At 41.2% G+C, this 26116-nt stretch overlaps 1 protein-coding gene across 1 annotated transcript in view; it reads left to right on the top strand.

The window, feature by feature from the left end:
- The window catches only part of SLC6A5 (solute carrier family 6 member 5), a 32621-nt gene extending 10048 nt beyond the window's left edge, over positions 1-22573 (top strand). The window contains exons 10-17 of the mRNA XM_037402622.1: positions 1693-1796; positions 4208-4332; positions 9163-9275; positions 9599-9730; positions 10810-10909; positions 16465-16565; positions 19589-19756; positions 22065-22573. Coding sequence (XP_037258519.1) covers positions 1693-1796; positions 4208-4332; positions 9163-9275; positions 9599-9730; positions 10810-10909; positions 16465-16565; positions 19589-19756; positions 22065-22220 — 999 coding nt within the window. The 3' untranslated portion in view covers positions 22221-22573. The remainder of the gene's footprint in view (positions 1-1692; positions 1797-4207; positions 4333-9162; positions 9276-9598; positions 9731-10809; positions 10910-16464; positions 16566-19588; positions 19757-22064) is intronic.
- Positions 22574-26116: the final 3543 nt, after the last annotated feature.

The raw sequence follows: 26116 nt of genomic DNA, 5'->3' as shown, positions 1-26116 counted from the left end.
TCATTTGTGTGCACATATCTATAATAATAACATTAAAAATGTTATGTTATTTACTTCATATTTAATATTTCACCTGAATCTCTGGAAAATAGGGAATTAAATAGGAAGTATAGAATTTCATACGCTGGTGTCTCTTGGATGCTACCTTGACTTGAACAAGCACACAAAGCTTTTAATAGGTAACACAACAAACTTAGCTGCATTTCTTGAGAAATGCTCTGAATAGGTGTATGTAACAGGTTGAGCAAATGCTGGGATGTGAGTGCCTGTGTGGTAGCCTTAGGTGTTATAAGGCAGGGGTCTGGAGAGTGAGCGGAAGCCTGAGCTGAAAGTTACAATTCAGACTCTTTCCTCGAGAAATTTAAGAGGGATTTTTAGCAGCACCTCAGGAAATATACTGTGGTGTTGTTTTCTTTTTTTCTTTGCCCCTTTAAGAATTTTTTTCCTCTATCAATAGTGATGTTGTATCACATTGATAGATGGACAATTAAGGCTAAAACCACTTTGTGGATGAACTGTTCAGATCTTAATTTTCTTAAGATCTCTGTATATAATGGATATTTTGATTTTTTAGCAATGAGAGTATTAAATCTTTTGCAAACAATATAGAAATTAATTTTGCACTAAATGTGAACATTTTTGGATCCCACATTGTGCAATTAAGGAGGTGACAACTGCTGCATTTGGCAAAATGGGGCTGTTCGTATACACTAAGTATCTGTATAATGCTGGGTAAGCATTTGCTAATATTTAGGCCAGTGTCTGTTTTCAGTTTCCTTTGCAGTGTAACATGAATTAATATCACACTCAATTAGATGAAGGATTCACTGCTTGCTGGCCGGTAACTTTAAAGTAGCATTTAAGTAGTATCTTCACACTGGTTAGTGTGTGCATCTCTGTGCATGTACCTGTATCTCCATTTCTGCACGGTGGACTTGGGTGGAAAATCAGACTTTGTAGGAAACCTTCTAGACAGAAACACCAACGCTTCAAACATTTTGCAAGTGATAGGTAAGACCAACTTATCTGAAATGCCTGGCAATTTAGAAATGCTTAGTCTAAATGCACTGAAAGCTTCGAAGAACTTCGTTATAGAACAAATGATGCTGTTTGGTTGTTTTGCTTGTTTGAAGACAGACTTGGCTGAGCTTGTCTTGTCTTCTGATGGGAGGAAACTGAGCCCTTGTGTCTAAACAGGCCTAACAGGCTCTGCTGTTGGATGGGCACCTAATGATAGAAATTTAATTTTAGTGTAATCTCATTGTTGTGCCTCATAAGTAGCATCAAGCAATGCTGCACTTCTATCAAGAAGATAAAGTATTATTTAGGGCCACTGGCAGATAAACTGACAGTGCCTGATGCAGATTTTTCCTCTTGATTTGTTTTTTCTTTACTGAAGGTGTTTGAACTGATATATATCAAGCAACGGAATTTGAATATTTGTGCCTTCCATATACGACCAAGTTTATATTGTCATTTTTTTATGGGCTCGGCAAGAACGGTGATCCTTATCAAATGGGCACTATGTATTTCGGGGCAGGGTTTTGCTTTTAAATGTTCTTTTGACATCCAGTGTTCTAAAGTTCATTTAAACTACCTATGTGTTAACCCCCCATCATTTAATAGTGTTGTTGATCTTTCTAACACTCTGCTGAAGTCGATGCTCTCTCCTCTCCTGTCTATCTTACTTAGGTTTGGAAGGATGCTGCCACTCAGATTTTCTTCTCCTTATCTGCAGCATGGGGAGGTCTCATTACTCTCTCTTCTTACAATAAATTCCATAATAACTGCTACAGGTATGTGGGAGTGAAATCCATCAGTCCTATTAAACAGGTCTTGTCTAAAACCAGTCATCCTCTGACTTGCAGGCATCTGGTTTCAAAGACCTTCCTTTTCCTTTGGTTCTCCTTTTCCTTCTTTTCCTGTGGTTTTTGTGTTGGTTGGTTGGTTTGTGTGTTGTATCTCCTCCCTTGCTCCTAATCTACTAGTCTCAAGATGAGCCGTAGGCTTATTATAGTTCCTGTTCCCCCCCGGCTCCTTGTTTTCAGAGTCAGCAGTTTTAGGTGGAGGGGCAACCTGGGAAGCTGTCGGCAGCTGGGAGCACTGGTATGGAACGGTGCTGGTCAGGAGCCTCTGCTGAAGGGCTACCCAGGTGTAGGCTGGGCTGAATTTTGCTGTGGCGAGATGTGGGAGTTGAACGTGCAATTTCAATACACGTGGTTCTTGTTTCTCCTAAGTGTTGCTATTTTTTCCAATTACTCTTAGCGTGGTTTTACATGTGCAAAGTTATTTCAAGTTGTGAAATTTAAAATCACTAAAAGCTATTTTTACAAGGAAAAATAGTCATTGTTCTGGTAGCATAGTATGGTCTTCTAATCAAAAAGCAAGTCAGATAAATGTCTGCAGGTGGAAAAAACAAAATCAAGTGGCATTAGTAGAATACTATTTTAATGTTTTTAAAGCCAATCTCGTTTGTACAGAAGCAAACCTTTACTGATTCCTGCAAGGACAAGGTGCTCATCCAGGACAGCCACCAGCCGGCACAGGCACTGTCCCAGGGCTGTGCTGAAAACCATTCCTGAGTCAAGACTTTAAAGCAAACACTCCTTGGGATTTGAACTCCCATATCCTATAACTTCTAAGTACTGTATACAAAACGCTTAGCTTTAAGAAGAAAAGTGGATCAGGATTTTAAAAAGGGATTACAAAAACATTTTGAACTAGTGTTCAGCAGTAATTTAATATCCTTATCTTAAAATATGGATGAATAAAGAACAGTCTTGCACACTTAGTTGCTCCAACAGTCCTTTGGGTCCAATTTTAAAAAACGCTTGTCCTTGGCTTTGATTTTTTTCTTGATGAATGAATACATTCAGAATATCAGGGCAAAAAATGGCAGAAGCATCACGCTATCTTGCTGCATTAACGTAGCAATGTTTTGTTGAGTTTGGAAAATTTGAAGAGATACACGGTAATGAAGTATAAAAATCTTACGGGGCCAGTACCAAGTATATGCTTAACCTGTGTTAGAGAGGGACATGGGAGACCGAAGCAGAAATAATTAGAAAAGCTTAGTTACTTCTAATCTTTTTAATTTTACAGCACGTCTTGAATACTGAAATGAAGCATGACTATTTTATCTTTCAATTTTTATATTAATTACATTCTAATACTGCAGATAGTTTTCAGTGACATATTCATTTTAAACATAATTAAATAATTTTATTTTCAGTAAATTTACATAAATTCACTTAATAATGCATACCTAAAATATTTTACCTAAAATATTTAACACATGATGACTCCAAGCAGAACATTGTAATTTTTTTTTCTGGAGACCTGAAGAATTAATCTAATTTTTCCTGTTAAGAGATGCTCTGTTGGAGATTCCAGGAATTTGCCAGCTCAGTGAGGTTTTTGACAGTTTTTCAGGTTGTACTTCGTTCTGTTCCTGACAAAGAGCAGTAAGAATAAGAAGTTCTAGCCAACTTTAAAAAAAAAAAATTAAAATGATTGACTCGTTTGTTCCTAAGTTGTAGTAGTTTGAGGGGAAGTCTTCTGGGCATGCATATTGTGAAGAAAAAATTAAAATCCCATGAAGAACATAATAATTATGGATGGAGGTCATGAAAACTGGTTCCCTGTCAAGTCATGTGTACTTACCCAGTACCGTATGACATACTGGTGTGGATTTCTTGAGATCCCTTTAACAGCAGTGATGGAAAATAGTAGCAGGGAATCTTCTACAGATGGGCAGGCATTGAAGTGAGTGCTGCAAGGTACAGAAGGCTTCACCCTCAAATTGTATGTATTAATACAAGAAAGATACCGGACACAAATCCTCTTGCCTGGACATGGGGGTTATGTAGTGACCAGGTACCCCCATCAGGCAGAGAGCAAAACACGGCGTCACAAATCCCGTCCTCACTGCTGCTGCCTTTGTCCTCGGGGAGCCGGAGAGCAGAAGTGCTCATCTTCCTGCCTGGGGCTTCCTATGTGGCATGTGGGTGATGGAAACTTGCACAGCAGATTCCTGGTGGTGGGGTGAAGACTTCTGTCCTCTCTGATCAGTTTCAGATGTAACAGCGCACCTTTGCCAGCGTTCCCACAGGATGTGTGTGCTTGTGGGAGAGACTCCTGAAATGTGTACAGAACCCCTTGCGGGTGTTGCAACAAGGTGATGTGGCTTCTTGTTTTTTCTTTTCAGGGACACATTGATAGTCACATGTACCAACAGTGCCACAAGTATATTTGCAGGCTTTGTCATCTTCTCCGTTATTGGCTTCATGGCAAACGAGCTCAAAGTGAATATTGAAGCTGTGGCAGACCAAGGTAGGGTACGCGGCCACTGCATCACTTAGGCAGCTGGTGGTACCTTCAGCTCTGCTATTAATAGTGGCATTGACACTGGAGGTGGGAATAATGGCTTCAAACTGGAGTGGATTAGTAAACCACTTGTAAGCATTTCTGTAGGGTAGAAGGAACACTGGGAAGTACACGAGGAAGCCAAGGTATTACTTGAAGCCCCTTTATCTCTTGCTCGATAGGAGAAGGAAGCAAGCTGAGACTCATTTCAGTTTTCGTGTAAATGACTGATGGGCATAGGGTGAGATGTCTCCTTCACGTAGTCTAAGGGATTACTGCCCTACTCATCTTTCTCTGCTGCTGTTCATCAAATCTTTTTCAAGGTAGAAGTTGTCCCTGGTGGTGGGAACCTTGGATGAGAGGGTGGTGGGCTTCATGATGTGGAGGGTGGGAGAAATAGGGTGTGAGGGGTGGATCGAGCTTCTGAACTGCAGAGAGCAAGGAGCTGCCTCCATGGGGAAGTAAAAACTTTCTGATTAGAGGATCTTGGTGAGTGAAGTGAGATGGTTGCAAATGGAGATCTGAAAGGTCTTAATTGGTGGACCTGAATAGGAGTGAGAAGAGTGTGACTGATGCAGGAATTGGTGCTGGTGTGTATGATTTTGGTATGAAGTGACAGGACAGAGGAAGGGAGGAGCTTTTGGGCTAAGATTCGTAGACATTTAAAGCAGGGGTGCTCAAACTACGGCCTGCGGGCTGGATACAGCGCCCCAGGGTCCTCAATCCGCCCTCCCCGGTATTTACAGACCGCCCCCCCCCCCCCCCCCCCCCGCCGGTGGTTGGGGGGGGAAACCAAGCAGCTGCAGATGACTGCCTGCCACTTCATCCACATGCCAGCCCCCTGTTTAAAAAGTTTTAGGACCCCCGGTTTAAAGGGTTGTAAAAAGTCTGATGGGATTTTAAAGGGATAATTGTTACCTTAGCCTAGTCCTATAACCACCTGTGCAATGTGCAGCACTTAGCCCCAAAGTCAGCTCCCAGATATTTAAGATCATTTCAAACTTAAAAAGACAAATATGTAATAACTTGTATAAGTATTTATGATTCCCCCACCATAGCTGTATCTGTGAACACATGAGGGCATTAAGTGTATTGTGTCAGCTTTCAGCACAGATACGGTCATTTCCAAGCATGCAGTGATTGACAGCTGCTCCATGAGCCGTGGGGATGGTTCCCAGTGTTATCCCCCTCAACCTGTGACTGCACAGTGTGAGAGGATGCTCTGAATGGGAGAAGGACTGAAGGGCTCAGAAGTGAATATTGCATACTTAAGGCTTCTATACGTGATGTGTCTCACTGCCTCATTAACGTGAAGGCACTAAACGTTTTTCTGATGGGTTTGTTGCGTGAATGAATTCTGTGCCACAAGGTGCTACGTGTAGCCTGAGGTACCTGGCTGGCTGAGCATGGTGATTTTGAAGTTGTAGCAGTGACAATAGGGGATAGAAACCAAGACAACTTTCCCAACTTTCCACAGTTTCTGTATGGTAATATTCATAGGTCATGCTGGACAAATGAGGTATTAAGATTAATTTGCATCTTACAAAGTTAGAGGAGCTAAATGGAAAACAGACAATGTGACCTGAGGACACAGAAATCCTGTAGTTGAGGGAACAAGAGCTGGTGAAGCATTCCTTTTTTTTTTTTTTCTTGTGAAAAACACCATTTCTCAAAAATGGAAGGTTTTTGATTGTTTATTACAAACCAGCTACTACAGGTGAAGAGAGGAGAACAACAGAGGAGGGAACAAGATGCTGCTGCTGGTTAAGAAAAAATGAGAGGCTCTTAGTTTCCTTTTGCTTATTGCTTCTCTGTAAACTGAAACGTGGCTAATCCCACAGGATTTGCAGCTCTCCTGATCTCAGAGGTGCTAGCGAAGCTGCTGGGTCCTGTGCGGTTTCTACAGCCCCTCGGGCTGGTACCCGGCAGCCCAGCAGCTGAGGGGAGGCTCAGGAGCAGCAGCTCGGTTGCGAGGAGGGAGTTGTTCTGGGGCTTGCACCAGCTGACCCGTGGTGGGCTGAGCTGCTCTCCGGGCTGTGGGTTCCACTGCATGGTCCAAGAGGAGGATTTCACAGGACAATCAGCTGGCAAACTGTCTCTTGATAGCAAGCAGTAGGGAATACTGTCCTTGCAAGCTAGTGTAGTATCAACTCACTCTTCAGTGCCTCTTCCTTTTGGTCTGCCAGTCAGCTACACGGGAACACAAAAGCTTCCTTGCTGTCCCCATTTTCTGGATGGATTAGACCAATACTTCTGAAAAACTCCGTGTGGGGCCAGGTGTTTTAGGATCAGTGTTTCCATTAATCTTATTATTTTAGACCTTACCTCCACCCTGAAACAAGGAAAGAAAACCAACCCCCAAATGTAACCCACGCTGTGCTCACTGGCATTATTTGCTAGGGCTTACAGCTGTGCTTTGGTGAAGCTGCGGTGGAAGCTTCAGGGAGGTGGGCAGAGGTGGGGTGGAAAGACATAGCTCTTAGGGATGGTGGTGGAACCAACTGGTTCTGCTGGTTCATCTCCCTGGAGATGGCACATCTCATGGGGGACCACAAACCCTTTTCTGTTGGGTGCTGGTTGGTGGCCTTGGCGTGAGCGGCCAGGCGCAGTGCAGCCCTCTGCTCCCAGCTGCTCCAGCAGCTGTTCCAGGGATGTGACAAGAGCTCTCGAGAGGCAATCCTACCGTAGGACTGTCAGGGCTTTTGTAAGAGCCTGTTTAGGCCATTTAAAAATAATTCGCGAGGGTGAGGCTTCACTGCTCTCCAGGACGGGGGGAACCAAAGTTTAGTCCCGTAACAGAAGACAACCGTACAGTAGGAAGGGAGTGGAGGTGAGGGCTAATTGCAGGCTGAGCCAGCACATTGAACTAACAGAATTAAAAAGCAGACTGAAGAAGTGGTGAAAAAAGCCACCCCTTGTCTCTGCCTTCCCTGCCTACTTTTTTTGTGTTCTAAATTTGTATTTCTTCTTGCAGTGAAGGACAAAATAGCCAAAATGATGATGAAACATAATGTCCCTTCAAATTTTCAAAACCTTAAATGAAATTATTAATGGAAATGGGAAGGGATTTTTTTCTGGTTTTCTTTTCTTTTTTTTTTTTTTTTTTCTTCCCAGAATATTAATCGGGAGTACATGAGCTTTTCCTGAAAAGAAGATACTAAATGAAAAAAATACTATGTATCTGATGAACAAAGAAAACATCACGGAGGGAAAGACAGGACAATCTATTTTCATTCTACTCGCAGTTTGATTAAGAACATAATGCAGCTGAAAAATTTTAGTAATTTAAAAAGAAAGTTCAAAGTCATTTGACTTCTTTTTGTTTCGAGACACGTAAAACCTTTTCCTGGCTTTAATAGATTTTTAGAAAGAGTTCATACCTACCGAAGTCTCCAAAGATGGAGAAGGTGGGAGCCAGCCTCCCTGTGACTGTTTACCTGTGGCTGGGTGCTGCCAGGCAGGTGATATCTCGCGGAGTTATGAGGGGCTTGGATGGGGATACGTGCAGTTCCATATTCTATAAGTAAACTTTTCCTTCAAGTGTGATCAATGGGAACTCATTATTCCGAGACTTAATTACACTTCTATATGCAGGAAGCTAGTGCACACAGAGCCCTTATCTCTAATACTTGAGAAGAAATCTTTAATCAAGAGATGAAAGAATCTATTCATGAATACATCGTACCTCTACACACACCTTCCTCTTCCAAAAAGCCATTTTTCTGCAGCTGACTTTAAAGACAGTGATGCTTACTGAGTCACATACAGGATTATTTCACGTGCTGCCGAAACTGTGTTTTTCTTAGTACGTGAAAAAGCAACAGTTGTTTCTCGAACAGAAACAGTGTGGGGAGCTGTTGGAAACGGGATGCACTGATCTAGATTGGAAATGGCCAGGGCAGAGTGAGTTTGGAGCCCCTTCTCGTGACATGGGTCATGGCATCGGTACAACTTGGGTCTCCTTTGTATCTCACCTGGCAGAAAACATCCTCCAGAGCCTTTGAAGTGGGATAAATAGAGAATAAGTGCCATCTACTGTAATGCTGCCATCACATGTCTGCAGCCTTGTCTCCCAGGCAAATCTAAGCATGCTTGTAAACATATTTTTCCTTTACAGTCAAGAAAAAATATAGCCCAAGTTACCAAACCAACAAAGAAAACTTCCTCATTAAGATTTTAAAGGACACCATGTCCTTATTTTTTTTGCTGTGCATGATTTGAAAATGTCTTGTGGGTTTTTTTAAATACATGCTAGTTATTACCTTGGGCCTGGTATCAGCCATGTGCATCTGTTAATTTCTCTCCTTCTCATTTGACTGTGTGCTGATGAGTTGAAGAGTGCTTTCTTTTGTATTTATCCCTGTAGTACTGAGGTGGGGGTGATTGCTATGTTGTTCTAAGTCTGGGTTGGTAATTGGCAGGGACAGTGGCAGGAATTTGATCACTGAGCAGGAAAGAAACATCGCTGTGGTACGTGATTTCTGTTAATTTTCTATGTTTGAATCCATGTATTAGTATACCGGTGAAATATGTATTCTGCAGCTTGGAAAGTAGAATTGCATGAGTGTTTTGAAACTTACAGTCAAAATGGAAATTATTCACATGAGGCTGAATTCTGTAATGGTGAAATCTTCCTGTAAATAGGAGCGATGGAATCTGATCTTTTTTAATTTTATCAAGTGAAGTAATACTGTACTAGACTTTGAAACATGACTCTTCACATCTCCCTCTTTTCCATTCAGTCCACAATGTTAACGTGATGTAAGATATCACAGCCTTTATTTTTCTCATTTCTAGGTCCTGGAATTGCTTTTGTGGTTTACCCAGAAGCCTTAACTAGGCTTCCCCTCTCTCCATTCTGGGCTATAATATTCTTTTTGATGCTCCTGACGCTTGGATTGGACACTATGGTAAAATGTTTTTGTTTCCCATTCCTGTCCTCTTGCTTTACCTATTGATTTGTTTGGAGGACCATTAGAGTAATTGCTATTTTCCATGTGGTCAGCGAATCGCTTTCCAAAAAGAGGACTGAGGTGAGACCATCAATGGTGAAATTGTTTGGGTGAAGCTTTGGCATTGACATCTGAGCATTGAACACCTAGGATTCAAAATATTCTCTCATATTCCATTATATGCACTTGGACTAATTTGTGTCCTTTTGAAATTAATCTTTTTATTTTGCGTATTTGTGTACTTCGTGCACTGAAATAAATCTTTTTATTTTGCCCTCCAGTTTGCCACTATTGAGACTATAGTGACCTCCGTTTCGGATGAGTTCCCCAAATACTTGCGTACACACAAGGGACTGTTCACTCTTGGGTGCTGCATCTCCTTTTTCATCATGGGATTTCCTATGATCACTCAGGTAATGATACTGGTTTTGAGCATCACTCTCTGTTCCCAATCCCCCTCTGCTGGCCGTTCTTCTCCTATGCAAGTTGCAAAAGATTAAGCTGAATTCTGCCGCATGTGCAAAGACACCGGGTGAGTCTGAAGCCTTATTAATATTTTTTTTTTCTAATGGATGCTCTGACTGAGATAGACTTAAAAGACTTTGCTGTTCAAATCTTACTGCGAATCAGACTTTTAAAATTTTCCTTAGCCAACACTCTCCAAAATAGTAGTGTAACTTGGGTATTCATTTAAGGGGCGGGGGAAGTTTGTATGTCGTATAAATACGCACACAAAATTTGCATATAAATATGCAATATAAATATGCAGTTTTGGGTGCCTTCCCTCCCAGGTTTGAGATATACTGACAGTCTTGGCAAACTGTGGAGTTAATAATGAAATTCTTATCTACCATTGATAGTCTTCAATGCCATTTGTTCACTAATTCTTCCAGCAATTTCAGGAGGAAGCGTACAAAATGTCTCTTACTACTTTATTCATCCTTTTCCCCCCTTTTGCTTTCTTTTCCCTCCCCTCACCACCTAGCAGCCTGACTCTGCTGTTCTAAAGCCGAGGGTGGATTCAGTCCTTCCTTCACTTGAGTTACGCTGCTTACCTCCTGCCCTGAAGACAGGGCATTTTCTCTTTCCCAAAGAGGTGAACTGGACTCACCATTACAGTATTCCTGGTTTCAGTGGTCTTTTTGCTTTTGATGTAGTATTAAGTGGTTAGAGACACTGCCGCTGGAAGGTATGGTGGCCGCTCAGTCCTTCACCTGAAAGCTCTGCCACAGCATCTCCCTGAGTCGTGTGAGTTACCAGTCAGGTGTACCCTCCGCCTTTTCCTTGTTGTATTTGATGTTCATTCAGCCAGAAGGAAGAAACTGTAGCGCAGCATGAGCCTGTGTTTGGTCGATGTTGGTGCTTACTTGGGTTTGTCCCGGGTCCTGCCCTTGTACATTTTGCCTGCCTTAGCATCAGTTAGGGTTGTGAAGAGAGACAGCAGTGATATGCCACAAGTAATGGTTCCCTTATCCTTTTTTTTTTTCTTTAGGGTGGAATGTATATGTTACAGCTTGTGGACACTTATGCAGCTTCTTATTCTCTTGTCATCATTGCCATCTTTGAGCTTGTTGGAGTTTCCTATATATATGGTAAGAAAAAATACAGCCTATGTCAAAGTAACATTTTAGCACATGGTAAAGTAGCTGGTAACGTGAAGTTCTTAAGGAAAGGACTAATGTCTTTTTAAAATAAAAAGCCTCAGAATTCCATTATTTTGAACAGAATGGGACTTCATTACTATAGGATTCCTTCAAATACATGTATTCGAAAGACTTCCAGATAGTCTAAGGTCCTTTTCTCACCAATAGCTAAAAGGCACTGCTTAGAGATGAGCGTAAGAATAGACCAAGCATTTAGTGAAACTTGTCTTAGACCAATAATTTTAGGGTCACGGGCTTCCTGAGCCAGAAGTGGCATCTTTGCATTTAACAGCTTTTGAAGGATTTATTTTTCATGTGCACATCGGTCCTTCCCTTTAGCTCGTGTGTCTGTAACACAGAATCAAGGCTATACAGCTGTTCACAGTGATTAATTCTGTACAGTGGCAACACCACTTATATTGATCCATGTTGTATTACATTAAACTATGAGGAAGATCCTCAGCTAGTATAAAGCAGCGCAATTGCCTTGATGCTACTATAGCTATATCCATTGACACCGGCTGGTGATTTGCTCCCAAACTTGTTCAGTGCTTTCAGGAGACTGATTCTTGGAAAAGTGAATCTCAGCCGGTTGCGGTAGGAAATGTGAAGACGTTCCTACATAACAAATGTTTAATTTATGTCTGGAGCTTGGTGATGCCATTTAAGATGGGCCTTCAAAAGCAGAGGAAGATCTGAATCTCAGTGCTAAAGATTACAAAGATAAGGCTGTTTTTGTGGACAGGAATTAATCGTATATTCTGTATCAGCTAGACACAACCAATGTGTAGTCCTGTGCACTAAATACTTAGATCTACCTACATTGTGGGGTCTGCTCTGTAATATAAATGCATTTAAAAAATTGCACGTAATTCAAAACATGCAGAATTTGTCGCTCTTGCTTGAGAAATTAATTTTATAGACAGGACAGGGTATCAGCCCTTCCTTGTTCTCTCTAATTCCATGGGGATACAGGAATGTATTTCATCTCCACTGACCTCCAGCCTAGCGAGCAGGTCTGAGCAGCTGTAAGCCAAGCCCGGTATATTCCGGTGAGGAAATGTTACAGAAAAAGTCGAAACACTAAGAAAAAAGTTGATTTAGACCAATCGTCTTTTGGTTGATCAAAACGCTCATTGGTTTTTATGCCCCTGAAATGTAAATATTTGCATTAGAGTTGTTTTAGAAGTGTAATCTCTGTGAGTGCAATGATGCTGGTGACTGCTGTCAGTTTTACGTGCAGCCGTCTTCCCAAAGGACCCAAGTGTAACGCTTGGAGATTCCTCCTGGAGAGGTGGATTTTGGGGATTATTTAGCACAACTCTTGGTTTGAAAATCAATGCTGGCAAGTTGTGCCATCACTCTGCGCTTCGGTTTCTGTGAAGCCATGCAAAGTTTGCTCATTCCCTCCCCTAGCTTCCCACCAGGTTTAGCATTTACCTGTTCCTGTGTCATCAGAGTCATTAGCATCTGGTTACTGTACTGACCAATTTCCTAGCTTTCCTAAAATCAATACGATTCCATAAGAGATTGTCAGTGGGAATGCCTAAGAAGAGTATAAGGGTTTATTGGTTTTTTTTCTTTTTTCCCTTTCCTCCTCCTCCCCTGCTTGCTGACAGCATGCCCAAACAACCTAAAGCACTAGATGTTGTCACTCTTCCTGGCCAGCATCACCTGGTCTGTGCTGAGATCAGCCCCTTTAAAGCCATTGCCAGCAGTGTGCCAGATAAAAGTTCCTTGCTTAGAATCTTTTTAAATAACCCCAAAACTATTTAAATCTGTCGAATTTCTTTGTTCTGTATGTTTTCAAATAAGGACCAGGATACACAGGAGCAAGTACTGGCTCTGTTCCTCCTCTGAACACTGTGTGGCAGGAGCACTACAGACCTGCCTTTGCGGAACATTTTATTAGCCTTGAAAGCAAAATTGCTCTGCCTAGTGCCTGCTTTGCCCAACAAATTCAGTAACTCTTAAAACACTAACTTATATAAAAACCATAAAATAATAGAAATAATTACAGCGGTGCAAAGGAAGGACTTGAATAGAGGAGAACTCTTTTTAGTTAGATATTACTTTAATGTAATCACACTTGGAAAAGAACTGAAAAATTACAAATCATTCTTTCCATGCTTTCTGTTAGTAAAGCCTTTGATGCAAACTATTTCAAAGATTATTTCCTGGAATTAACCTCTTGCTAGACTAAAGAGCTTCCAGTCTTCTACACGAAAAAGGAAAGATTGACGTTACGATCATGATCTGCTTGACTACTGTATCATAGCGTTTCTACTGCCTTAAAGCTACTTTTGTAAGGACTGTTCATAGGATTACAGCTTGTGTATCTGTAATTTGCATGTTGTATATACAAGTGAAGGTACTGCTCTTGTTACATTACTTCAAGCAGTGCCTAAAATGGGCACAATACATTTTCGAGCTCTGACAACTGCTGTTTTACACTCCATTGCCACCCTTCTCCATACACTTGTACTCTTCATAGCAAGCAGGTTGGCACAATAGTGGCAGGTGCTTTTATGATTAAATAAATCTGTCTTCAGTTCTTGTTCCATGTTCTGCTTGCTGAGCTTGTTGAGATTTTTAAATTAGGAAGAGGCACACTTGTTTATTTCCTTGTAATCGCTTCTTTTTCAGCAGAGTCAGTGCAACGTAATCCAGTCAAATGCTGTTTTTTATTTCACATGCTGGTATAGATGTTTATTCCCCTGTTGTTTAGATTATGATGCACGACTGATAAAGAATAGCTTAGAGCTGCGGGTATTAATTTAATCATCAGCATAATTCCCACTGCTGCATTTCGTAACGTGAAGCTAAGTACAAGATCCTTGTGCTTGAGCCAAACACCACTGGAAACTGAAAATATGTGACCTTAACTGTTTTTGTGCTCCTGCTGGATCTGTTTTTTGAAACAGTCTGTCGTTGAGAAGGTTTGTCGACAGAGTGAGTGGTAACTGCTGCAGTGTATTTGTAGAAAGCATTAGTCATTTTGAACATTTTACTTGTAGCAGAATATTGAAGTGTTTGTCTGCCTAGGCTTGCATTCTCCTCTTTAATGGATTTTATATCTGCATCGCTTAGAATACATCATCCCACTTTAGAGAGTGGAAATTGAGATATGGAATATCATGTATTGTTTATTTCCCAAAGTTATTCAACGGGCCTGACTGGTCTGAGAGGGAGACCAGATATACTAAGATTTTATCGGCCTTCTGTTAACTAAAGCATCCTTTGCATTTTTCTGTGGAACCTGACAAACCTATTTTCAGTCTTTCACTGGGAAAGAGATGAGCACTGTATAATCCCTCGGTCTGTTCACATGCAGTTGACTCCCGAACGGCTAATATTTCCAAGTGCCTTAAACTATGAATATCTACTGACAATTCCAAGAAGTAACTAGGGTTTTTAATTGGTGTTTCAGACAAATCTGAGCAGATTTGCATGAAGCTTGCAGGAATTGTAGAGGCAGAAGCCCCTGGGAACTACTCAGTTAGGTATACCTCCTTTGCAGCACCAGGTGTGGCTGAAGTAATGACACTTGAACGAGCTTTAAACTTTGTGGAAAGACCCTTCAGCCCATACCTGGTGCTGCTGGAATTAATTTAAAACTAGTCTTGTTCCCAGCGCAGTGTGCTGCAGGGATGATGGTTGTGGGAGCACCTCCCGGGTAGCTCACTGCAGATGGTGCACTGAACTGTAACGAGCAGGTAAATCAAACACGGGAACAAATCATTTGGTTGCAGCTGAGATCTTTCAGGCCCATAACATGGTGACCCTGGGGGGTTACTGGTGGTTCAGGCATATAAAGCTCTATTACAAAATGGAGAAGCACATGATGAGACAGATGGGTGCTAAAGTATGGTGATTGCATGGGTTGTAAAAATTACATGTATTTTACAGAGAAGAGGATTTCCAAAGAAGAGCATTTGCTGTAGTCAGTGGAAAAGAGAAAAAGGAGGGGAGAAATTACAGTTCCAGAAAAAAATGTGACATCTGGGTCACCTTGTGTTAGTTGTCTAAACTTACATCCACTGCAGGTTTTACTTTTTCCCTTCCCCTAAATACAGTTCTTCAAGTACCATCTTCTGGATTTTTCTTCTTCATTTCTTATCACAACACAGTTGTTTAGCCTTTCCTCTGATACACTATCTGCCTGAACCGGCTGAGTCTGCGCTCCCGCTCTGAGCCGGGCTGTAGGGCTGCCCTCGCACCAGCCAGCCCCACTGCTTCCTCAAGGTGCATCACAAGGCAGTGAATAACGAACCCTTGCTATTTTCAACTTTCTTAATTCTTGGAACAGTCAGGTGGATAGATTGATTTCTCCTCGATATCAACAGAAAGGCTTCAAAATTAGGTGGATCAACCCTGGGGCTTATCTCTTCTTGCATGCAGTAGCTGTAGTGGCTGGCTATAAGGGCAATAAGAACATAAAGCAGTTTATTGCTTTTGTTCCGAGTATTTCTTCCCTTACTCAATGATTTCTCTCCAGTATTTAATATCCCTGTCCCCACATCATAAAAGTTAGACTAAATGCTGTAGAATAATGCTTTGTAAAATTTAAATGACAGAGACGATCACCTGCTTTATTAGATAAAATTGGACCATATTTGAAATGTTTGTGTGACAGATGAGCTCAGCTTCGGACCCCAGACCTCTCTCATTATCATTAGAGAAGCTGGAACAAATTTCAATTTTGGTTTTATTACTTTGGGATAAATTACTAATAGCTGTAGTGAGTAGGGGCCATTTACCTAAAGAGCTCTGCAGAGCCAGGCTGAAAAGCAGACGCCTTTTATCAGGTGGGCGATAGCAGCCTTTTCCTGCTGAGGCTGGGGAGATAGCTGCAGAGATGGCTGAGATACCATTTTCCAATCCGCATGCTTTGTGAGCTCAAATAACTGTATTGATTGCATCTATACAATAATCTGAAGAATTAACATGTCAGTCGATCCATTTGTTCAGACACCACTGAGTATAATTTAAAATAAGTACAGGTGCTTTCTGATCGTTCTAAGTATTGCTGACATATGGGCTGGAAAATAACAGGGCATTAGCACTTTCGGTGCTAAGTGACACCGTTGTACCCACTCACGTGGCAGCCAGAGAGAAGCTCGGATACTGTCTGTGCTGAAACAGGTGCACAGATATTAATGAGGTTCATCTTCACAGGGAAATACAACAAGTATACATATAATTGCAGCTAACCAGCACGTCTTATTAATGCTTTAACCCAAAACATGTGGAATGCTTAATCTCTATGTAAAAGATCAATTTTCCTTTAATCCTTAGGAAGTAAATATTTTATTAGACTGGTTCCCACCACCATAATTTATTTATTTTTTTTTTACCATGTGGTTAGATCCTTCGTTGAAGTTTTCAACCGGCAAGTCAGAGTTTGGTTTCGTTATGAGACACAAGGGAGGTCGCAAGAGCTATGTTGCAAATTGCAGCTGGTTTCTTTCTCACCTAATCGCGCTTACATTTGCTATTTACAGGATTGCAAAGATTCTGTGAAGATATAGAAATGATGATTGGATTCCAGCCAAGTAAATTCTGGAGAGTCTGTTGGGCATTTGTGACCCCAACTATTTTAACAGTAAGCAAAAAAAATTATTATTTTTTATATTTTCCTCAAAGAGTGTTGTGGTTGTTTCTTCATCATTCATGATGTTTCTGAACAGTAGTAATTATTTTTGTAGTAATGATTTTGGATGCAGATGCCTAGATGCACACATACACATGTTCTCTTGCGTGTGTGTGTAATGGTGTTTTTGGTAGAGTGTGAGGCTCCACGTGCTGCTGCAGTACCCTCTCCCTGTGCAAAATGCTGGGGTGGCATAGCAGGGCAGGGCAGCATTTGTGAGCATTGTATGTGTGCGTGTGTGCGTAATATATATGTATGCATATATACACATAGAGAGGGAATGCCGTGATCTTCCTGTCTGTTGTCAGGCTGAGCTAGGGAAAACCCATTTTATTGAGTCATAAACTAATCAGAGAAGCATGCTTTGGAAAGGTGTAAGTGGAAATTTGGCAAATTTTTAGCTGCAAAGATGGAGATATTTTTGCAAAGGTCAAAATAGCTATGTTCTTAACACATATAAATGTCTTCTTTTTTTTTTTTTTTTTTTTTAAAGAGGAAAACAAGAGGAAAAAAAGACGGGGGAGAGGAAATAGAGGGGAGGAAAGAGGTGAGGGGGAGGGAAGGGGGGGAGGGGAGAATGAAAGGAGCTTCTGTTGGCAAAACTTTTAGGCTCTGGGGCAGTGGGTGCACGGGCGCTCCCACCCGCTGGCGGCCCCTCGGCTCCGCTCCGCCCGGCCCCGCGCAGCGCGGCGGTTCCCACCGGCCCCGGCAGGGGGAGCTGTGCGACAGCGGCTGGCGGCGCGCGGCCCGCGGCGGGGGCGGGGGGCAGGTGCTGCCCTGCGGGGAAAGGCTTGTGGTTTAAAAGGAGATGGTGTTTTGTTTCTTTCGGTGTTTGTGCTTGTTTTTCTTTTCTTTTTTTTTTAAATTTAAAAAAATTAAATTTTTCCCCCCAAAATTTTCTTTTTTTTTTCTTTATTTCCACCCTAAACCCTTCAATGACTCTTCACTTGAACTGTAGGTCTCCACTGAATGACGCGATCTCCATCCCACCCTGCCTATGCGTGTTTTTTCAAGTCCAAGAATCAAAGTATAATGACTATATCCACATTTCCTGTCTATCTCGCTACCATAATGCTTCCTTTACCTTTTAACCCTAGCACAGACATGACTTTTAATCGCATATCGCATTTTGGCACAAGATGAAAATCATTCTTTCAGCCCTGTCACAAGCCTCCAGCCGGTGGGTGCCAGCCCCCCGAGCCCCCCGCCACCGGTGCGGTGTGGCTGAGAGCAGGGCTCCAGCCTGAAACCCCTCCGCTGTTGGCATTTGTGCAGGGTTTGATTAAAAACTCACGGTGTCACAGCAGTGCTATGTAGTTCCTACAAGTATTTGGAGGTGTTGAGGTGCAAGGTAAGAGAAGGGAGCAGAGTTCCTGCAGGCGCACCCTGTGAGATGAGGCTGCAGTGGCTCTAGGGTGAGGAATGCTGTGCAGCGATGACTCCATCCCTTTCCAGGCACTTCTTGGCTTATGCTGGGGAGTTCCCCTTGTGCTGTTCCTCAGTGCAGTGGAAATCTTGGTAAATCTTATTTCTGGAGGGGGAAAAAAAAAAAAAAAAAGGTCTCTGGATAAGGTTAGTAACTTCTTTTCGGTATTGTTAATTCAGGAGTGAGCTAACTTTTTTCTGGAAACTTGAAAAAGGTTTAGTTTTTGCAGGCAGGAACGCATGTGTGGGGGGGCTAGTGAATTTTAGTGAGCTCAACAAAATCCTGAGTTGCAATGAAAAGAAACTTTCTGCCAAAAGAACAATATCTCCAACAGACATAATGAAGATATTCTGCTTTCCCACACTGATTTTTCTTTACCAATTGTCTTCACTGAAGTATAGGATTGCTGTGCATGCAAACCAGGTATATCTGTCTTACCTATCCAGTGACAACTCTTGTTTCATTGTGGCAATATATAGGTATAGTTTGCAAATCCCTCTCAAAAAATTTGAAGACACAGCAGCCCGGTCTAATCTATAGTATTAAGAGAACATCAATGGCAGTGTAATTTTTTTTCTCGAGAGCCTTGTTAAAAATGAAGGTCTCTGCACGCTTTTTGGTGTGGGTTTTTTTTTTTAATATTTTATTGTTTTCTTCCAATAGTTGCTTTCAAGATGCTGCCTTAGACCCGTTGTTACGCTTCTGAAAGGAATTGTAAGGCTTTTCTGCAAATTGCTTGGTTCCTTTACTGATCAGAGTTGCACTTAGCTACTGCCAGTAATCACAGGGAATAGGAAATCATGTTGTCTTTCAAGGAAAGCAAATTTGGAAAGCAAACAAGGTCCGTTCAAACTCACATGTTGTGTTGTTGTTCCCTCCAAATGTAATATTTAGTGCACTTAGAGTGAGAAGTAAATTGACACTGATCAGTCGTAATTCAATTTTTATGCAATGGAAACAGATAAAGCAAAACCCAAGCAATACATTATTTTCTATTATTGCTTCTGTAAAGCTAATATTTGATACATTTGGCTAGTCTAATATTAGACTTTCAATTACTTCACGTCTCTGGAAATACAACTGATGATTTTTATACGTGCCTTCACCTAGTTACACTGCTATAAATCTTCTCTGTGCAATTATTGCGGGCACAAGCATTTCCCAAAAGTTACTGAATTATGCACACATGTAAGCAGATGTATTGCTATTCATACAGTAAGTGAAATGGAGTAACTTAGCATAATCACATTAGGTAAAACTGCCAATAGACCATGTAATAAAGCATGTTACTCTAGGGGCAAGATTGTAATTTCAGTTCTTATGGCATAAATGCAGTGATTTTTGTGGGATTTTGTAAGATTTCCATGAAACTCATTAGATTCAGACTCTGACCTGTTTATTGCAGCTTGTGGCAGCAGGCAGCCTTAGGTGTATGTATTTTTATCTGTTCTGTACATACTGATGCTGTGTGTGGATGAGTACCATTTGTTGCACAGCAGACTTGTTTTGCTTACTCAAACATACTTGCTTTCTTTTCTTTTTTGTCCAGTTTATTCTTTGCTTCAGTTTTTACCAATGGGAACCAATGACCTACGGAGCTTACCATTACCCGGGCTGGTCCATGGTGCTTGGATGGCTGATGCTGGCCTGCTCAGTTATCTGGATCCCAGTTATGTTTGTAATAAAAATGCACCTAGCCCCAGGCAAATTTATTGAGGTAATTCTTCTGTCTTTTTGCTGCTTAAGAATATGGTCACAGGAGACTGTTTTATTTTACATTGAATTTTTTTTTTTTCTGATATTGAATGTCTAATAGTGCTAAGATTACTTTCTGGTAAACTGGTTATTGTGTTGCAAGGAGATGCTCAGTTGATTTAAAATGCAGACCTTCTATTCCCTGCTTCTCAACAAAATGCTCCTAAATTGTTAAGTGATTGCTTTTATGAGTACTAGAAGGAGTTACAAATTTCATGAGCCCCGGCATGGCATTCCTGAGAGGAAGTTGTTCTAGCTTTGTTGGCTTTTTTGCAAAAGCAGCGTGTAGGCATAGGAAGCATCAGCTGCTGGTGTGGATGGTGTCACAGCAAGCCCAGCATCAGAGCTGGAGGCCATCAGTCAGGAACTCCTTGTTTGCAAAGCGGGAGGTGCGTGGCTGCCGAGTCAGCTGGGATGCGCTCCTGGAGGTTGTGCCACTTGACGAAGTTGAGGAGTAAGACATACAAAGAGACCTCATGCTCTGCAGGTCACACTACTCATTATAGATCTTAGCTGGCAATCTTCACCCCCCACCCCCCCACCCCCTTGTCTTCATCTCTTTATTTTACTTGAATAAGCTGATCCTCTCTGGCACCTGGGCTTAAAAGAATCCCAGGTGTCACTTGTGTGGTTGTGTTTTTTTTTTTTTTTTTTTTTAAATGCTTCTTTTTGGTTTATTTTGCAAATCAGATTCCTGCCTTTTCCTCCCAGCCCACCCACCCCAGAAACATGGCAGTCCCCTTCTGCTGCCTGTCACTGTGCCCTGGCCCTGCCTGCCACCCCGGCTGTTCCATCCTGCTGCCACCTCAGTTCCTTGCAGGGCGCTGTACATGAATGTATTTCTCATGTCAGCATTTCATCCCTTCATTGCCTTCACCTTGTCTTCTGAAGAAGTTCAATGCTCTTATTTTTGGCCTTTGAAGCTCTCTCGGTTCTGCCCTGTCATCACTGCATGCTGCTCGTGCTGCTCCCTCCTTGGGAAAAGGAACAAACACTTGCCTCCACTTTTCAGAGCCATTTTTGCAGTTCAGCTCTCCTGTAAAACCCATCGGGGCTGTTATATGCTTCAAAAATGAAAAGGAGAGAAAATGCACTAAAATAGAATAATCTTTTTGGTCTCTGTCACGGTACACGTGCCCTAAGGGAAAAGACCATGCTTTTCTGCTTCACAGAGAGCAAAGGAATTTAATATTAAATGGTGGGACACCCTAGGGAGAGCATGCAAGTACATGGTTGACACTAGGCAACGGGGCCACTTGTCTAAAGGGCCATTCAGCCCTGGTGTAGAGCTCGTTGGAGTGCACAGGTCAGGAGACAACTGCTCCTCCTGGAAATGAGCTAATGCAAAATTAGACTTATTGTTCATTGCCTCGTAAGTTTCTCTTGAGACGAATTGTGCTGCGAATCTCTTCGGACTTGTATGTCTAGTACTGGCGTATGTATAGCTGCAGAAATAGGGTACTCGCCTGACTGTCCCTCTAGTAGCACACCTAAAGAAATGCCAAAAAGTTGGATCTGTTTTGAAGGGGTTTTTGCTGAAGCCCTTTCAGCTGTAGCCTGGTATTTCCTGAATACCAAGCCTGCGGCATAAAATTGTTATGGTTGATTTGGGAGGTAAGAGTTGCAAACTGATAATTAAGCAGAGATTAAAAAAACTGACATAGAGGTCTGATTCACTTTATTAGGTAATAAACATATAATTGTTCCCTCTTAAGCCATTAGAAATATGTTTTCTTTCCTTTTTATCTGTAAATGCACCAATCAAATTGGATATTCAATAAAGAAATCAGCAGAAAGATTAGAAGATTTTGGTTGTTTGCCAGGTTAACGTTCTCTTCCTTTTTTCCTGCAGATAGAAATGAAACATTTTGTCTTCTCAAAATTAAAATTTTGTTCCTTCATAACAACATACTACTTTTTGGTCATTTGTATACTTTTGGGAAACACGCTAAATGGAAATCCAATTATTTTAATGCACTTACCCACTGCTTAGACCATGGGGCTAAATAATTGTGCACATGTCCTTCAGTAAGTGAGCCTTGCAATCTGCTGAGCTCCCCTCGTATGGTGCAGGGGAGAATGTATAATTAAAATCTGGGCACTTTATCCTCTATTAATCTTGCAAACTTTGTGCAAAACAAACACTGAGCAGTGGAGCATTGCAGGGCCATCATCAATAATCTTAAATGAGCCTATCCTCATTTCTTCTGCACTGTAATTCTGTTCCATAACTTCCAATGAGATTCTCTTTTCTCTCCCCCATGTTGCAGCGACTCAAGTTGGTGTGCTCTCCGCAGCCTGACTGGGGTCCGTTTTTGGCCAAGCACCGTGGTGAACGTTACATGAATATGATTGATCCACTGGGAACCTCTTCCCTGGGACTTAAACTGCCAGTGAAGGATATAGAACTGGGGACCCAATGCTAATAGTTATTACATAGGTGGCAATAACATAGTCAGCCTTTTCAGATATGTTTTTTTCCATATCGTTTCCTCACCGTTTCTGCTTTTCTTTTCCGCAGTGCCTGAAAGTGGTTGCTTAGGAAAGCAGGATTTCCTGTTGCATGCCGTAGGGAAGACCTAGCTAGACCACTTCCAGGTGTAGGTGATGCCCATGACGTGTTCTGTACCTGGTGAAACAGCAGAATTGCGTTGTGCAACAGGTTGGCACACCAGGTTTTGTCAGGTGATACAGGAATAAACAAAGCACGATGGAAAAATCTTTTCAGCAAATTGTGTGCAGAATTTGACCCGTTTCACACAAGCATCCTTGAAACAGGCAGCTATGATGGGACTAGGATGTTGTTACTGGTGTAATCCAAGGGAAGTTCAGCCCTCAGACGGGATGGAGGGGACCAAGGAATGGGATCTCCTGTAGTCCTGGTATCGATCCAGCGCAGGGCTCTGGCAGTAAGCAGGGTTGCTTTTTCTGCACTGACAGCAGACCTTGACCCATCATGTGTGCATACTTCTTTTATGATTTTTACTAACTTGGAGGACTTGTTATTTAAAGAAGCGGAGATCCTTTAAGCAGCACACCAGGAAGCAATATGTGGGATCAGAACAGAAACACAGGAATCCATTTGATCTTTTCAAGTGGAAAAATAAAAGCAAAATGTAAAGAAGTAATCATTTGAGACTGGGACTAAACTGAGTTTGAGTCTAAAAGTGGTTTGGAAATGGTGCCAGACTGAGGGGTATGGGCATCACTGTTTAAAAGTACTGCCACATGTTTCATTTGATAATGTGATATCTGTCATCTCAATTAAAAATGCCTCAGTTAGACAAAGGGTCTGAAACCTTGCTCCATGCTAAGTGCAACTGTGGTTTACTCACTTCGCTCCAATACTCCAAACATGGTTGTCCTTGTTTCTCTGCTTTTGTTTACAGTATCTCCTCAAGAAGCCATCATATAATTTGTGCCTAACTTTGTATTCTTACAGTGGTAAGTGTAGTCTAGTTACCACCTGAGAGCAGTTATTAGAAGTTAGATGTGCTGTTCAACTTTGTGACTCCCCATTCATTCTCGTATAAAGATCTTTATATAACCTTTAAGATGATGTATTCTTCTCTTTAAACTGATGGGGAAATAGCAGAACCCCACTTGTCTATATATTATATATATAGTACGTAAATTCCTCGAAGCAGTATTCTCTCTGAAATGTACATAGGGTTGTGAGTTGGTTTTTTTTTCTTTCCATTTAATACTTTTTAATTAAATAAACCAAAACCCCACAACAATTAACCACTGCAGTCATCCACATGGATGCAATGGTAGACACACAAAATGCACAGGTTAGGGGCAGAGGTCAATTCAGTAGATGGCCGCTATAACATTGCATAGCAATAGAATGTTCTAAATTATTACATTTTAGAAATCAGATATAAGTTGTGATAGGAATGCTAGATTTAAATAGTTTTGTTACCTATCGGGCAGAGTAAAAATAGAACTTTTTAAGAGTACATTTATTCACCTGAAGAGAAAATTAGCCCCATTTATTGTAAACGCACTAGAACGAGGGAGAAAAGTGTATCTTCGATAATTGGCAAAACTGTAACCTTTACTATCTTGTTATATCCTATACATACATATATGATATTTTTTAACAGTGATCAGTGTTCACGTAGTGTGTGCTAGTGATGCTTTCTGTCCCTGTAAATATCAATCAGTGTAGAGATGGTGAGCTTAGAGTAGTTTAGCCGTTTTTTCCCTCCCCACACACACTACTGCAGTAGCCGGTAAATGCTCTTTCCTTTCAGGGGACTGTTTCTATCCCGGTCTTTAGCCTGTCTGTCTCCATATTACAGGGTCTCAGGTAAATCTTCAGTTAATGTGTGTCTGTACATCAGTCGATGTGTTGTTTCATCCCGTTGAAGAAAACAAAGCAAAACCTAAACCTTAATGTAACACTTTCACAAATTGTTAACTTATTTTCTCTCTCTCTCTCTCTCTCTGTGTATATATATATGTATATTAAATCTATTAATCATTTTGCTGAAATTCCTCTTTCACGGGGCAATTAGTGTTGCCAGTTCTAGGCACTGCTGGAGACCTTTAATCCTCATGCAGGATGAGCGAAACACGGTTAGGGGCTGCCACTGTGTGGAGTGAGGGCAGATTTTGCAATATTTTGTGCTGCCCCCCACCCCCCCTCCACAGGCTCTGTTGGTCCCTGGCCGCCAGGGCAGCAGGATGGGACCCTTCTGGGAGCTTCTCTGCCTTAAAGCTCTGCCCCCTTTCTTCAGCGTCACCTGCTATCTTAATAAGGGGCTTGCTGTTCATGCTTCTAGCGCCTGTTTTCCTGGCAGACGCAGGTGTGAGAAGCCATGCTCTGTTTGAAGTAACGAAGGTCCGTAAAGACAAACTGGAAATGTGGCCCCCACGTCTATGTGGGGCTGAGGGACCTTCTCTGGGTGAAGAAAGGAACCTAAGTCAGCACCTTTAGTGGGAGTTAGGTATTTTTGTCAAGACAAATAACTTCAGGCTTCTCTTTAGCAATATTATCTAGAATCTTGGTTTGATTTTTGGAGTCCAGGCTGGTTTCTCTTCACTACTACTGTGATTAAAAAAAAATAAAATATATATCTCTATAAAATCCATAGGTTTGTTCCTTTTAAAAAAAAGAAAACACGCTCAAATCGCTTAACAGTTCTGAATCCTTTCACTTACTAACTTGTCTCAGGATGTGCATTGGAACTGGGATTAAATAATTGCAATAAAATTACCTCAGTGTAAGGATGTCGGCTACTGTCTACCTGAAGTATAAAAGAGATATCATTTGAAGAAATACTGCTAGGTTATGATATCTTGTCTTCGGCTTGGATTACCAAACCAGAATGCATATGAAAAAATGAATCGCTTTCCATGATTTATGTAATTAATCTGCTTGCTTTAATTTAGATGTTGTTCCTGTGCCTGCTAAGTCATTAGCACAGGATTAGGCTTGACTTTGAAACTCCGAAAATAGATGATAGTGATTTTGTTCTAGCTGATATTTGTCTTCAGCTTTGACCTCCATTACTAGGCTTGCAAATACATTTGGATACGGGGGAGAAATGCATACAAAAATCACAGAAGATAGGAAGTTTTCACTGTATGTTAAAAGCAGATTTTATTCTCCTATTAGACTGTTTTTTAAAGTATTTTACTGGCCAAATCAGAATGCTGAGATTAAATTAACCAGCAGTGTCTTTAAATAAGAAGTAACCTTGAAGTTTGGGAATGCACTTCATTTACCACATTCTAGGAAAAGTTTGCATGTACTTTGATAATTTTCTAAAAATACATTTAGTAACTAATTAAATACCAGTAAAGATCTTAAAAAAAAAAAAAAAGAGGGGAAAAAGCCATATTAGTAAAAATGTGATGTACGTACTTGCAGATCTATCTATCTTGTGAGTAAAAAATGTTTAAATTTGGTGAAATTACTTGTGTTGCATAGTTTTTCTTTGAAATGAAATTGAATTTCTGGATGAGTTGAGATGCATTATTGTATGCGTTAAAGATTATACGTAATGCAAATGCTTGCCATCTTCAAATTCCTTGGGGTATTCCCGGTGTTTTTAATATACAATGTTCAAACCCTGTGTTTCAGCTAGACATGGCAGCACTTTGTTTCCAAAAGAAGGGTTTAACAAAATGACCTTTAATTGAGAAAGACTTGGATCGTCTTTATATGATGTTTCAATTGGGTCAAAGAAGTCTTTTGATTAGGTTCTGCTCCACTGACCCCATTAGACATGCCTCAGCACTGAAGATCATTGCTTCCGATACACTGTGTGGCTATCTCTTAGCATGAAATTCCAACGTCTGATTTATTTTA

This window comes from Falco rusticolus, chromosome 10, assembly GCF_015220075.1.
Source record: "Falco rusticolus isolate bFalRus1 chromosome 10, bFalRus1.pri, whole genome shotgun sequence".
In the NCBI taxonomy this organism is placed as follows: Eukaryota; Metazoa; Chordata; class Aves; order Falconiformes; family Falconidae; genus Falco; species Falco rusticolus.
Note: the sequence above shows the minus strand (reverse complement) of the source record. Positions and strands in the feature narration are given on the sequence as shown.